Source organism: Mustelus asterias, chromosome 2, assembly GCF_964213995.1.
Source record: "Mustelus asterias chromosome 2, sMusAst1.hap1.1, whole genome shotgun sequence".
NCBI classification, from domain to species: Eukaryota; Metazoa; Chordata; class Chondrichthyes; order Carcharhiniformes; family Triakidae; genus Mustelus; species Mustelus asterias.
In genome coordinates this window covers 51,187,591-51,204,099 of record NC_135802.1, presented here as the reverse complement: position 1 = coordinate 51,204,099, position 16,509 = coordinate 51,187,591, and the positions used below count along the sequence as shown (strand labels likewise).

The following is a 16,509-nucleotide window of genomic DNA, read 5'->3' as shown; positions in this document are numbered from 1 at the left end:
AGAAGTACAGCTGCCTTCGGTCATCTCTGACTTTTGTTAGTGGGATGTCCAAAACATGTCTTGTACACTTTAGACCTAGCAGAATAAGGTCTAAACTTACTAAAGTTACCTGGAAAGGTAGGGTGCCCTTCTGGAGAGTGAGGGTAACCTTTTGGAGAGGTCCAGGAACAGCTTTGGTAGAGGTTACATGCCATTTGGGAAGGGGAAAGTGTCCTTTGGGTGTTAAAAGTAGACGCAAATATGTGTAAAAAGAATATAAAAACATCAGAATTGTCAAGCTCATTGGAGCCGTCAAACTGTCAAGGCATTTAAATATCCTGTCCTTTAAATATCTGAAAAAAACTGTCTGGAGTGTTAAAATAAAACTCAGTGCTTGCTATTTCACTCTGTTGACATAAACATGACAGCCTTCATGATAGGATTAATGCAGCAGGCTGATAGCACAACCTATCATTGTCATAATGGTCTACCTGCCAGTCCAGAGTTAGACTGACAGCCCCAATTACATATAAAGTCTTTGAAGTGGCATATAATTGTGAATAGAAATGCTTGTTTTTGTAAAGAATTAATGGACGTTAAGTGTAGTGAATGGTTTTTTATCAATGAGAGTGTTTCTTTTAGATAGTTAAGTTCATCAAAAGAACTTTATTTAATCTCAGCTCGGGTGCTAAGGTCTGCTCATGATGGATGTTGTGTGAGTTAGCATAGAAGATATAAGGGCAAAGGATGATGTGTGGAATGCATTGGTTGGTTTGAGTAGGCACTAAGTTGCCGTAGGGGCTATAAAGAGCCTGTAAGGGATGGATACATGGGCATAGGTTTGCATGAAGGGTATGAGAAGCCATGGGGTGGGTTGTGGGTGCATGATGTGGCATGAGTTGGCATGGATGGGGCGGAGGGGGGCTGCTATGAGAGGTGAGGGCTGGAGGGCTGTTTTTTTGTTGCATTTTTTCCACAGTGCCCAATCACTGAGGCGGGCTTTGGTGCCCTGCCTCCCTCTGCATGCAGCAGCCCTTGTGCTGCTTCTAAACTGTCTCTGGGGGCCACAGGCCTAACTTCCATTTCACACCACACCCTCAGATCAGAAACCTGACACCTAGGGTACTTTCTTCTGAGTTGGCTCTGTGGAACCGGGAATTATCCTGACATTTTGCTCTCGCTCTGGAAGCAACAATTCAGGCCGTTGTCTTCTCAAGTGAATAGGCAAAATTAATTCAGAACAATGAAAATTCATGGGATTGAAATATCAGAAAAAATAACAACTGTAACAAATCCAGCAACTTAATAAGAAATTTAAATATATATATACATATATAAATATCTCTCAATAAGAACACTCTTGCCTTGAGAGATTAAAGAGAATTGTTTTTCCATCTGTAGCAGCAGGAGTTAATAGTGTGCAGGCTTGACTGGACTGAGAAATCTAGGTTGTATGATCAGTTGTATAGTCAGTGCAGCATTTATATTTGTAGCATGTTTAACAGGGTATAAATCATGTTAAATTGATTAGATACTGTTCATAATACATTTTACATACTTATCATGTAACATGGTAGAATGCAGCAATAATATATTGGTTCAGTGGTGAAGATATTTTTCAGACTTGAGTCATGTTAAAAGATCAAAGGAATCAGATGGCTTTTTGCCAACTTAAGTTGTGATATTATTACTAGCGACTCTGTCATTAATTTCTCTATAATTCTCATACTCATACAGGTTAGGTAATTTCCTGTTTCTTCTGTATAAAAATATAACCTGACTGATAGTGCTGACAGTGGGTGTGTGTGTTCCAATTAATTAATAATCTGTTAGTGTATTAATGAATAAATGTCAATTTTAATGTTTAAACGTGCATGTTACTAGAAAATAAAAATGAAACATAAGATGTTCATCTACTTAATCACAGAAGCAATGACGCTTAATTGTTTTTTCTTAAGATAACATGCTTCCAAAGTGACTAGTTGCTGAGGTCGATTTTTGTCTCGACCATCTGGGTATTAAGAATCTCCTGGGGACGAGTGCAGAGAGGTGAATCAGACAGCGAGGGTTCAATGTCTGTAATACAGTCTGCCTGATATTCCTTTCTGAGTCTTGTCCAGATGATGTTTATAATAACAACAACAACTTGTATTTATAGTGTCTTTAACAAGCTAAGGTGCCACCTTGGCACCGATCCACAGAAGGAAATGTTAAGGCAGAAATGATGGGTTTTTAAAGAGTAATTTGGAGGAGAAAAGTTAGTTGGAGAGGTTTAGCGAGGGAACTTCAGAGCTGGGTGCCCATGCAAATCGAAGGCACAGACTCCAATGATGAAGCAATTGGAGCTGCACAAGAGGCCAGAATTAGAGGAACAAAGATATCTCGCAGTGTTATATGATAGAAAAGTATCACTGAAAGACAAAGGAAGGATCTCCAGGACAGTTGTAATACCAGCCTTGTTACATAGTGCAGAAATTTGGGCAAGATCAAGGGCGGCATTGGTTAGCACTGCTGCCTCACAGCGCCAGGGTCTCAAGTTCAATTCCGGCCTTGGGTCACTGTCTGCATATTCTCCGTCTGCGTGGGTTTCCTCTGGGTGCTCTGGTTTCCTCCCACAGTCCAAAGATGTGTGGGTTAAATTGATTGGCCATGCTAAATTGACCCTAGTGTCAGGAGGATTAGCAGGGTAAATGCATGGGGTTGTGGGAATAGGGCCTGGTTGGGATTGTGGTTGGTACACACTCGATGGGCCGAATGGTCTCCTTCTGTAAAAGAGGAGCAACGACTGGATAGTAATGAGGTGTGAATGTCAAGGTGGATGTCTAGAGTCGGAAGAAAAGACAAGATCAGGAACCAGTGCATCAGGGGGTCAGTGAAGATTGTGGAGCATTGATAAAAGTAGCCGAGAAGATATTGGAATGGTGTGGACATCTGTGGCAGAGAGGCTGGAAATATGTTGAGAATAGTGACATAAATGGAGTTTCCTCTGAACTTCTGAAGAAGTTACCATGGTCCATGGAAGAAAATCCAAGAAAATTTTGGCCCAACTTTCCCCAATCCTTCCCACTCTCTGACATGAGAAATTAGCCTTGCGGAGTTTCTGTGACCTGCCTCCAGGGCTTGAATGCTCTGTGTTGTGCCAACAAAAACTAGACCCAGTACACAAATTGTGACCTGACCAGAGTGTTATACAGTTTAAGAACAGTTTGGTCTATTTGCACTCTTTTACCTATACAATTCAGGATTTGACTTGCTTTGTTGATTTCTGCTGCCTCGTGATTGGACTTGCTGAACATGGATCGACTACATCCTAAAATCTCTTTCAACTTCTTCCATATTTATTTCCTCACGATTCATTAAGTATATGTATTGCCCATTTTTGATTTCAATATACCATGCATTAAACTTTGTCTGCTATTATCCTTCCCATTTACACATTTTGTCTGGTTCATTTGGTGGATCCTCTGAGATGTTTCCTTAGATTGAATGGACCCTCAAGATCTAAATTAAAAATATTGAAGATGAAATGTCTATTCAGGTGTACTCAATACTGAGTCCCATCACCTACCACTACCCCAAACAACCTCTGTAGAAAATATCTATTGTTCGCTTGCCTTCTGCCAATTTTGTTTCTACTCCTAAGTTTAATACTGAAACCCTATCAAGTTAAATTTAAATAACCTTTTCTTTAAATCAAAGACTGCCCAGTTTTGTAAATACATGCTGAGCAAGGGAAAAATGGCTACCTCTAGGCTGTTTTCCATGCCACCTCGTGGCTTGGTTCAAAGCAGTATTGGCAGAAACTTGTGAATAAGTTGTTCATGTGTTTTCATTAGGTATAAAAATAGGATGTAGGGAAAAAGTGACCCAGGATCTTCAGGCTTTTCCATACTTGGTTTTCTATTTCCTACAGCAATGCAATTTAAATCATAAACCTTGCAGTTTGAGTATCATTGACTCAAATCAGCCACCACTCTATTACATTGTAAGTTGGTATTACAATGCCCAGTCCTGCTACAAACTATACTTACTTTCCTCAAGTTAGTCTTTTAGTTCGTTCTTCCAAATCCTTGGGTTATATATCCATCTCCAGCTAAGTTGACAGGCAGTTAACACACTGAAAAATCTTTGCTAATTTTACTCTTAAGTGAGAAAATGTGAGGTTGTCTGGCGAGCAGCAACGAGAAGGTCATGACTACTTCAAATCATCCCAGGTGTATCCTCGTGACCCTTGCAGACCTATTGGTCCATAAGTTCTAGAGGCAGATGCTTGCTCCACCTTTCAATAGGCTCTGATATGATGCCTAATTGGTGATTGTGAGAAAAATGAGCTGGCGCATAGTGAATGTTCCCTTCCAACTCTTTTAAAAATTCATATCCATGACATAAACATAAGAAATAGAAAAAGGATGAGGCCATTAGGCCCTTCAAGCCTTCTCCACCATTCAATAAGATAATGGCTGATTTTTTACCCTCATCTCCATCTTTCCACAACATTCCCATATCCCTGAATTCCCTTAATATCCAATAATCCATCAGCCTATTTCTTGAACATACTCAATAGCAGAATATCCACTGCTCTCCGGGATGCAGAATTCCAAAAATCCATGAACCTTTTGAGTGATGCACTAGTTTGAGAATCCCCAACCAGGGGAAATATCCTCTCAACATTTACGCTGTCAAGCCCTGGAAAAGTTGATGTGTTTCGATGAGACGCTGGATGCCTGCTATTTGTGTTGCAATGGAGCTGCAACATTGACAATTAAATGCTGCACCATGCTTGGGTCCACAACCTGTGAATGGAGTTGGCCTCAATTTCTAGCTGGGAAGGATGGAATCCAAGCACTGCGCCAATCCCTATGCCAGGTTATTGCTAGACTGCTCCGTGCTCCTTAACTTTGAATGTAGGCTTGCTGGAAACCCTGTCAATACACCGAGAATTTCATTGTGCAGAACCACTGGTGTTCTTCTATAGGTTGCCCCATCCAAGTGCTCATCTGAGTCCTCTGCAACAGACCCATGTGCAACCATACCCTCTGCTGAGCTGGCACTAATGCTAACCATGGCCCTGAGCCAACACATGCCCTGTGTCTCACCATATGCAGATCCTGCTTTTAATTTATCTTCTGAGATGTGGGCAAGATCAGTAACTGAGCTGGTGTCTGCCAGTGTGAAATCCAGTGACGGTGCTGTGTCTACATCATCACTCTTCTCTGCCTGGCCAGATTGCACCACTTGGTACCTGAAAGGAAAAAGGCACAGTGGTAAGGTTGTAATGTGGGGAGTATAGCAGGGAGACGTTTACGCCATCTGCATCATAGAAATCAGAAGACAATGTGGAAGGAGGGGGAATTTGGGATGTAAGAAGGAGGATTGTGTATGTCATCTTCAGTAGTTCCAAACCAATCCCTGACCATGGCTTTGGCAAACGATATCCCAATAATGTCCCCTTCATGAGGGTGAGATCATACTGACACAACTTTCCCTTCTGATTAGTGCCTTCTGGTTCCTGTTGCGTGCCACTTTGTCCTACAGAAGAGAACGCAGTGTGCCAGTGAGTGCCATGCATTCTTTTGGTTAATGTTGTTGTCATGGCTGAATAGCTGCCAGTGTATGCAAGCTGGGAGAGAGGCCAGCAGCAGTGCTCAGTGAGTGAGGATGGGATGAGGCTATGAATGTTATACACAAGTCACAATTGACGGAGATTGGTGTCAGATGAGATTGGGTAATGTCTGAGGCTACTTGTACAGTTGATGAAATGTATCATTTGAAGATAACTCACTGACCTTAACCACTCATGTGAAGTTATTGAACTTCTTACAGCACTGCATCCAGGTCGTCTGCAGTTGACTCCAGGCATTAATCTCCATATCATTCTTCCCCAGCATGTGTCTGTTGGACTTTCTGGCATCCCGTGTAGATGGGACACCTCCTACTTTTCACTTCCTCCACCAAGACCTCCATGGATCATGGAGCTCTCTCTCTCCCATGTGCTATTATGCAGTGTTTCCCAGATGAAAATCGTTTCTTACATGACTGCCAGCACCTGCTGCAGCCACAATGCACCTCCCCTTTAAGAGAGGCAGACTCACTTTAATCCATGCGTGCTGACATTAAGTGGGATGACAAAGTTACCATTTTGGGCCCCCTGTTGTGTGCAGCCATGGTAGCTTCATGTAGCAATCTTCTAATGAGCAGGCAGCACCAAGTTGGCTAGCTGCCTGTAGTAACTTGATTTGCAATCCATTCATCTGTTTTCAGGGGCTGTCCAATTTATCCCCTTTGCATTCGGTGCTCTGTCCAAAGATCCTGTCTGACCTGCTGAGCATTTCCAGTATTCTATATTCATCTATTTTTGTATAATTTTGTACACATTTGCTTTGTTTTATGGCCCTTTTCAGTCCAAGACCTCAATAAAAATGAAGTGTAAACAGCATAACCTCTCCAGAACATTCAGTCATCACTGAAGAATCTGAAACATTTGCAATCAATTTAAATTATTTCAGCAACATCATTAGTAAATACAAGCAGCTTTTGGACATTTGGTCATTACATACTGGAACACATTTGGCTAGAAAATGTTTAACTGCTTAAATGCTGAAAGACCATTTTATCATTCAAGACTTTAATTTTAAATCTTTTCTACATTCACAAGAGTGAACTGCAAATTTCTCTCACTGTGTGCTATAAATATGTATAAGAGAATTGTCACAGATGTTTGTATCTTGAATAGGACACCTGATTCAAGGATGAGACAATGGGTGGGATTTTCCGTGCCCCCCCCACCCCCCGCCCCCCGCGACGACAGAGGTGGCCCAGCATTGCGGGTTTCCCATTCTATGCACCCTCTTGCTGCCGGAAGACCCATGGCGGGGGTTCACTGTTGGTGGAACTGGATGATCCTGCCGTTGTCAATGGGGTTTTCCATTCTATCCACTACCCCCCCCCCCCCCCCCCCCCCCCGGCTGCCAGGAAACCAGCGGCAGGGGTTCACTCTCGGTGAGATAGGAAGATTCTGCCAGTGAGTACAGCTGGAAAATTCCAGCCTGTACATCTCCTCCTGAACCAACCAAATCTTAAGAAAGCAAGATTGAACCAAATAAGTGAACAGAAGTTATGTCCCACTACCACAAAAATGTCAACTATGTAGCAATCATCAAAGACTCCAGAAAAGCTCAAGGGTTACAAAGCCACTTAGGATTCCACAGGAAATATACTAAAACTAGTGGAAACCCCAATCTTTTCAGACAAGTATTTTCTGCTTGCCAATTGGGTAGAATAATGTAAAATTTAAACCAATGGAAACTTATTTTACCACTGCCAGAAATTGGGAAGATCCCTCACGTTGTGAAGAATAAATGTGGCAAGGTAAGATTTAAGAGGCATCTAGATAGATACATGAATAGGGAGGGAATAGAGGAATACAGTCCATGTAAGGGCAGAAGGTTTTTTTTTAGTTTAGTTAGGGCACCATGATCGGCACAGGCTTGGAGGGCCGAAGGGCCTGTTCTTTGTTCTCTTTGTTCTTTGGTACTTCTCTTCCTCAAACTGGCAGGATGGCACAAGGCCAATAAACCTGAATCTATAATAAAAACAGAACATGCTGGAAAAACTCAACAGGTCTGGTGATATCTGTGAAGAGAGAAACAGATTTAAGATTTTGAGTATGCATGACTCTTCTTCAGAGCTGTATCTATGCCCTGCCACTAATATCAGATTAAACGCTTGCTGATAATGCTTCATAATTAATCCAGAATTCCAAAACCAGTGTTGAGAACACACCACTGACATCCTGATGTAAAGCTTCTCCCTCTCTATCTGGATCTTTAGCCAAATGTGGAACTCTTCAATAAGCACGGTGGCACAATGGTTAGCACTGCTGCCTCACAATGCCAGGGACTTGGGTTCGATTCCAGTCTGGGTGACTGTTTGTGTGGAGTTTGCACATTCTCCCATCTGCGTGGGTTTCCTCCGGATGCTCCGGTTTTCTCCCACAGTCCGAAAGACGTGCTGGTTAGGTACATTGACCATGCTAAATTGCCCCTTAGTGTTCCAAATGGGTAAATGCATGCAATCAAGGAAATGGCACAAGTGGTGCGCCCAAGTAAGATGCTCCAAGAGAGTTGGTGCAGACTCAATGGGCCAAATGGCCTCCTTCTGCACTGTAGGGATTCTATGGACTTCTGTCTGAAATTATAGTGGATTTGAGATTGACGCAAGTAGAAAGTAAACCTACCCAATTTAGACAGAGAAATGTAAACAATATCAGGCAACAAACGTAAGAGTCAGAAATAACTGAGAAAGAGATCTCTGATTGACCATCTCCTGAAGCTCAGATAAAGATATGCCTATGTTAACAGTGACCAAATCGTTGCTCTTTTACCTGATGACCTCAATAATTGGAGCAGAGTATGGATGGTTAATATCTTTGAATGAGGGAGATAGCAAAGGAACCTTTACCCTGAAATATTTTAGTAAATTATATATAGATTTACCTTTTAGCAGTAAAAGCAAGGCAGATAAGTATCCATGTGTAGAGATTTGCCTTCAGAAATAATAAAGACTGGAAATTTAATGGGATCTGAGTGGATATTACACGCTGATGAAATGAACAATTTTACAACACAGTCTTCACAGCTAAGAACTGTGATTGGCAAGTGACACTTCAGAATCTAATTGTTGAATCACTGCAGATTCAAAAGGTTTATGACCACTTCAGGGTAAACACCAAACCACATACTTTGTCCCACATCCCTTGGGGGGGGAAGTCTGTACAGAGCAATTTATATTTTTCTGAGGATGTGGAGCCCTACATCTCCTTGTCCACCAAGTTCCTCCCGGTTATTACCCAGAAGCTAGAAAAAAGTGAGCAGCCCAGAAGTCTAATGCCAAGTGTGCACAGATACGAGAGTACTGTGTTACTGGACGACATGCGTATGTTCCTAGCAGTTGTATTCTGAAGCAGTCCTTTGAACAACATCATCAACTTAGTCTCACAGATGATTTGTTATCTATAATGACCACATTGCCATTCCAGGGTCCTCAGGCTATACATTCTCAAAAGGTTACACCAGGAACACCTGGATACCACCAAGTGCCGGGCATGCGCCTGTAATTCGGTCTAATGGTCGGGCATCTCCAAAGCTATTGAGGACGCCATTTCCAATCTTATTTCTTGTGCCACCCATTGAAAAGATTACAATGAGCCATTGATGGTGTCTTCCTGCCAATCCCGACTGTCTTCAAGGATAAAATCTTTCTTGTCACAATGGACTATTATTCTCAGTGAATTGAGGTGAAACGGCCCGGTGGGCCGACCACAGTGCTAATTATTGCCATGCTCAAGGAGTGTTTGCCATGCCTGGTATCCCCGAATTGGTTGTCTCTGATTGCCTCTGATAATAGCCCACAGTTTGCAAATGACTTCTTCAAGTACTTCACGTAGGCAGAGGGTTTTGTCCATGTCACCAGCTCACTCAGGTACCCACAGGGCAATGGTCAGGCTGAAAGAGGAGTCCATACTGTCAAATCTCTGTTGAGGAAAAATTACTACGTCGACCTAAGCTTACTGAATTACCAGTCTATACCACTGCAGACTGTGGCTCCATCAGAATTTTTAATGGATGGATGATTAGGCACACAGCTCCTAGGTCTTCCACATATCCTTTGGCCGTGCCTTAAGGCCACAGAGATAGAAAAGATGCAGCATCCTCAGGTGAAACAGACCTGCACTGGCATCCAACGGACAACCTTTACAGGATTAGATTGACTACCCGGTAAACCAAGAATACAACTCAAAACAACTTACTAAATGGCGCACAGGCCCATCGACAAGGTGACTGTGACCGTAGCCCTCTTCCAAAGGAAACAAGAACATGATTTGGCAGACTAATCAAACCACCCAATGACTCAACGATGTTAACAGTTACTTGAGGGGCTGAATGAGGGTGATAGGATGGTGTAAATAGTTAATGAGTTGAATGAAAGACCTGGGAGGAGATAGAGTCTAAAGGGTTAATGGCCATTGCACAAACAGCTAATATACATCATCAGTGATGTAAGATCATGTGTCTCCAGAAAGCAGAGAAAGATGCCTCTGGAAGGAGCCTCGTGCATCTCTCTGCGTGTTCATAGTTGTACATAGTTATTAATTATTTAGAAGTTCACTTGATGTCTGGCTTCCAGTAGTCTCTGTTAAACATACCCTGGGGTCATTTCTGTTAATACTTCAATTGTCACTTGGCAGCTATGATGTCCTTCTGCCCTTTGGACATGGCGGGCAGGTCATGGAAGTGGGAATATGTCAAGACTACATCTAATTTCATTTTTACAGGCTTTTTTAAAGGAAAATAGAAATCATAGAAAAGTTACAGCATAGAGAGGCCATTCAAAAACAAAGAAAAAAAGCACTAGCCCCACTCTAATCCACCTTCCAGCACTCTGTCCATAGCATGGCTGCTGGTTTATCATAGTGTACAATAGGATCCCTGAGCTCAGCCATGTCTAAATAGCAATGAAATTTAATTTACAGCCTTAAGGAAGCTCAGTAAGGACCTACAGGATCCAGTATATATGAGGATATTTAAAAGGGATACAGGTTGTAGAGAAAGGAGCTGGATACAAGATATTGCTAAAGTTAATGGGCTGAGTGGCAGTCACTATTGGAATATCTCTCCTTTCCTACTTTGTGCACAGCACCGGAGTTCCACATTTCTCACTCGAACTTCAGAACCAGACCTCTTCAGAAATGCAAAGTTTATCTGTTCTCAGAATCCTTCCTCGTGAGGATAGGATCGTCGGCAAAGCCATGGTTTTCATTTACTAACTCAATGAAAAGCTTTTGATTTGTAGCTGTGAGATAAGTGGGTAGAGTGGAGAGAGTGAAAGAATGGCAGTTAGATAAGTGGCACGTTGGGTAGGGGGGGGCAGGATGGTTTATGGTGAAGTTGCGTAGGTTGACAAGATGGTTCGTGTAGCTAGGTAGGGTGGTGGGTGCCACTTAGACAGGGTGGTGGGTGCCACTTAGACAGGGTGGTGGGTGCCACTTAGACAGGGTGGTGGGTGCAACTTAGACAGGATGGTGGGTGCAACTTAGACGGAGTAGCTGGATAGGGTGGGTAGGATGTTAGGGTGGTGAGGTTAGGAGGTGGGAGTCCGAGGAACAATGAAAAGTCGGAGTATCGGAGAGTTGGAAAGTCAGCTGGAATCAGAGAGCTGTGGAGCGTGATCAGTGGGGGGAGGGGGGTGTCATTTGTATAGTTACCCAAGAGTTAGATACGGGTTTATCCTGTCTAACATTCCCTGGGTAACTATTCTGATAAGTGAGTTGGATCTCCCTGACGTCTCTGAGTTTAACTCCGAGTTGGAGGCATTTTTGGAGGGTTCTGGATTCAGGACAAATGCCTATTGGAGGTTGAAACCTCCCAGGCAATTCCTGCAAAGTTCTTAAGTTGGAATTTCCGAGGGCTCCCCCAGTGTACCCTCCAAATAAACAAAAAGTGTTGAGACTATTTTTCAAAAAATAGACTGTATTAAGCTTCATTTTCCATTATTGCTCAAGTTAGAACCAAGTGAGGGGATGATTGTTGTCCTGGGTATCATATGAACATTGGACATGATCCTTCAGTAAAATAAATCAATGGGCCAGAATTTGCTGCAACAAGTGCTGTACTGTTCTTTGTTGTTAGGCTTACTCCTCCCCTTCTGCTCAAAACATTTTTGCTGGCAGAATTGCTGCCAGTGAGAATCTGAAACTGGAGCAAGAATGGAAACAGGGCAACTGGAAAATGAGTGAACAGGGCAAACAAGAGGTACCTCTTTAACCAGTGAGGCTTAAGGATTGGGGAATAACTAGTGAAAACACCTCAAACAAATTCAAAATGTGAAGGAATGATATCCCACAATTAAGATAATAAATTTTCTGCTCCAGAGATGTTAATTAGCAGTCATTAACACTCATATTAAAAGGGCACTTATGTTTATAATGACAAGACTTAGCTTTCTCTGGCAAGTTTAATTGGCAATCCATGAGGAAATAGAGCAATTGCCTAAAACAAATGGGGAGGCTAAAAAGAAGAGGCCATGTTTGCAAAGCTAACAACAAAGAGATGTAACTGGGACAGCAACTTGTGAATATTCGCATTAAACTGTGCACCCACCCTACACTATATTGTTTAGCTATAAATAATCACAAACGCCATTAACCTTGCTGTTTGACAGCAAATCCGGGCCGATTATGGCAATATGAGGAAGTAATTTTTTTATATGAAACCTTTCTCAATAATCTTTTAGTGTTGCTTTGTTGATAGAAATGTAAAGGGTCCCATAACAAAATGCATTAACTTATTAAAGGGAGTGATGGATAGCATCAAGCTGGGCTGTAAGATTGCTATGCTTTCATGTCGCTAGATGCGATTAACTTGTGTGACATTCTCAATAGACGGATTCAATTTACAGGAAGAATATGCCTTTAAATCTAAAGACAGTGCATATGAAAGAGGTCAAGTTTCATGATTTCATGGTTTCAGTGATCATCAGTCAAGCTACTCTCATGGTGTGTAATTTTTCTGGTTGTAGACTGTTGACCCGTCAGTGATTGGAGAACATATCAGCTTGTGGGAGCCTCCGACGACCACACATCACATCACAAGACGAGAAGTGAGGTTACCGCAGCCTCTAAAATATGAGCAGACAAAAGCACTGGTAAGAAAAGGACAGTGTTGATGGTGAAAATGATCTTTGTTGATCCTTTTAGAAAGTGATTATTCCTGTAGCCATTGTGCATTTCCAATGGCAAATGGGAACTTAATGCCAGTCTTTGCAATTGCCCACCTGTCTAATAACACCGTGGCACAGTGGTTAGCACTGCTGCCACACAATACCAAGGACCTGGGTTCAATTCCTGCCTCAGGTGACTGTTTGTGTGGAGTTTGCACATTCTCCCTGTGTCTGCGTGGGTTTCCTCCAAGTGCTCTAGTTTCGTCCCACAGTCCAAAAGACGTGCTGGTTAGATGCATTGGCCATGCTAAATACTCCCTCAGTGTACCCAAACAGGCACCAGAGTGTGGTGACTAGCAGATTTTCATAGTAACTTCATTGCAGTGTTAATGTAAACCTACTTGTGACACTAATAAATAAACTTAAACTTAAACTGAAGAAAGGACAGGTGAAAACCAGGCCCAGGATGACAGTTTGACGATGCTAAATTGTCCTTTAGTGTAAGGAGGTCGAGCAGGGTAAATGTATGGGGTTACGGGAATAGGGCCTGGGTGGGATTGTTGTCGGTACAGGCTCGATGGGCTAAATGGCCTCCTTCTACACTATAGGGATGCGATGATTCTACAAGTTGTTTTGTGTTCAAAAGTTTACAACCAAGTTTTTGTTTTACTTTGACAGAATTGTGAAAGGTCTTTTGATGATCTGAAATTTTGATTTATCGAATTTTGATGATCTGAAGTTGCACCTTTGTCCTTATCAGTTTTCCTGCTTCTGGGTAATGATGGTTCCCCCCTCCCCCCAGACTCTACCGGGAACCGGCAATGGATGTTGCACAATGTGGGTATACAGAACAGGGTCATGGCAGGCTTCCGCAGTCTTGCCAGGAATCAATAAGTTGCCAGAATAGACACTGAAGAGATTTTCAGATGTATGTATGAGAAATGTTTGGACAAACCAACTGGCATCTGATCCCCCTCACCTGATGTTCCCGCTGTGCACCCAAGCAATCTAATATGCCCAAGAAATTCTGCCCTTTCATTTGCTCTATCGACCCTATTTTTTTTTAAATGTAACAATAAATAACTCTTAAAATATTTGCTGTAAGACAAATAATCTTTAGACCACAGCACAGCACAGTAAGTAAAGTAAAATAAACTTTAGCGGACTGCTGACATCTGACAAAACATTGTTATATTCATCTAATTGTTAACAAAAGACTTAATTCACTGATAAACTGTTAAACTTTCATAACTTCCAAGAAGTAATGTTTGACTAATATTTATTCTCCAGTTTTCTTTTAAGTCACTCTTTCTGAATATTTTCTTTTGTACGGTTAAATATTTGATGGAATCCCATCATCCAGTTTCAAAGGGTTTTCAAACCGAGATACTGAGGTATCTACAGAAGAAAAGTCTCTGTTTGCCCAATATGAAGAGCACATTTTTCTCTTGGTTGGGGGACACTCCACTTAAACAAGTGTAGAAAGTTTTGGCATGCATTGGCAGAGTCCAGATACAAGGGCATAGAAATTGGTAGCCTGCCAATGCGAACAGGAGGCAGAGAACGATCGCTGCAACTGATCGCAATATTAGACATAGCCTCAGACCTCACTCACATGAAAGGAGCAAATCGCAGATATCTGCTGATACCCTGGTAGCTCACTGGAAAAGAGGACTTCAGTTTCAGGAGTGGGAAGAGCAGGCCTGGTACTTCCCAGTTCCTCATTCAGTTTTCTTTTAATACCTGCCTTGCTGGTGGTCATATTCAGCAGTTCTTTTAAGAAACGCTGGCTATGTCACATACTCCATGATTTCCTGAATGCAGTGGTCCCAGTGCTCAGCTGACCACATTGGGAGCAGCTCAGTTTTGTAAAGGGGGCCCAAAACAGGCATTAGACAAAATACTTGTTTCAGATGCGGACACTGGACGTGCCTTTTTCAGCCTTTCCTAATTTGGTGGGAAGCGCAGTTACGACGCACAACACATCACCCGGCCAGGCATGGTGAAAGACTGTGCGTGTAAAACTCCCATAGCACCACTTAAGGCCAAAGAGTTATGCATAAGAGAACCGTCAGGATTTAAATAGCTAAAATCACGTGACTTCCCAGCACAACACATTGAGAAGCCTCCTGGCGCCAGTCTCACTTCTTTAATGGGTAAATCACTCTATCTTCTTTAGGCCGTTGACTTGTACAATTATGTGGAGCTCCTTGGAAAGAATCCTAGTGGCCAGTGACAAGCCCATCCTCAGATTCCATTAGTGAGCCACTGTGGTCAGTCAATTAGCAATAGTACTTTAGAGTATCACAGACTCCAGCATCGAAGTAGCACGCCAGCCAGGCTGTTATCTTGGAGCCTTCTTAACCCTAAAGAGATTGTCAAATTTCTGCTTTCATCACTATTTCTTTCAGGTTTTAAAATCCACTTACACATTTCATGTCAAGTAAATGAAGGGGACTCACCTGATGAAGGAGCAGCGCTCCGATAGCTCATGATTCCAAATAAACCTATTGGACTTTAACCTGTTGTTGTGAGAATTCTTACTGTGCCCACCCCAGTCCAACACCAGGATCTCCACATCATATATATTGAAGTTCACACACCTCCCCCAAATAATGAGAATAGCTGACTGTTATTCTCACCCTTAGGTGAGGAAATTACTTCAGCAAGGGGTAAAACAAAGCAAAGTGAAATTGTCAACAGAAAAACTAATTGTAATTTGTACAACAGAAATCCAAAATTGATACTATGAATGGAATCTTCCCGTCCCGCCCACCACGGGAATCGTAGCAAGCAGGACACAGACCATGCAAAGGTCTGTTGACCTCGGGTGGGTTTTTCAAGCTTGGGGTGAGTGCAGCCGGAAAATCCTGCCCTATGTTCTTTATTATTTTTTTAACCTGGCGTCAGTCAGCTTCGAGCTACAGGAAATGCATGTGTCTGTCCCATTTATGGATCCAATTGGAATTTGCTACTTACTATGTGGCATTTTGTATTGTTCTCGCAATTGTAGAACGTGAAGTCAGTAGGTTGAAAATGGAAGAAGAGTAAACAGGAAATGCCTCGAATACTAAAACCTACGCGCCCCACTCGATTTTCTGAAGGCAGTTTGAATGCAAGTAAAGGCATGGTTCTGCCGAGACATTGAGAAAACAGCATCCTCTTTAAATCTGCAGCCTTCAAATGAGGCTCTGTGTTTGGACCTAAAATAAAACAGGCACACTGGAGCATTTTTGACTTTCTGTGTGTTTTTATGGTTGAAACTACATTTTACTAATTGTAATGGTTTGGAGAATTGCTTGCGAGCATTGAGCAGTTTATGATAGCCGCAAATCTGTCTTTCCTGATGTGACCTTGCCTTATTTTGTTTGACCTTGCCTTTTTGCAATTTGCTTGTAAGGCGTAGTAAACAGTGCAAAGCATAATCAGCTTGATGGATGTTCAATGAATAATTTAGATATTTCTGGAAATTAGCTTCTGGTGATAACCTTTTAAGTGCCAAATACCCTTTGAACATTACATACATAAGATATGTCTAATATAATTTCCTTAAAGTGATCTTTAAAATATGAATATTGTCCATAAAAAGTGCTTAACATAATAGGCCTTTATAAAGCTGCACTCTAAAAAAATGAAGTGTAGTAATTATTCTATACACTTCCAAAGATTAATAGTATGAGGATGGAGGACTGAGTTTAATTATGTTTCGAGGGCTTTGTATATGTATTATGTGTATTTGATCTTTGGTACCTTCAGAAATTTCCCTTAGTATATCTCCTTGTAACCATTGGCAAACTAGGTGGCAATGCTGTT

The 16,509-nt window shown here is 42.0% G+C and overlaps 1 protein-coding gene across 1 annotated transcript in view; it reads left to right on the top strand.

Moving 5' to 3' along the window:
* The window catches only part of itga8 (integrin, alpha 8), a 219,576-nt gene that overhangs the window by 163,785 nt on the left and 39,282 nt on the right, over positions 1-16,509 (top strand). The window contains exon 25 of the mRNA XM_078235261.1: positions 12,461-12,681. Coding sequence (XP_078091387.1) covers positions 12,461-12,574 — 114 coding nt within the window. The 3' untranslated portion in view covers positions 12,575-12,681. The remainder of the gene's footprint in view (positions 1-12,460; positions 12,682-16,509) is intronic.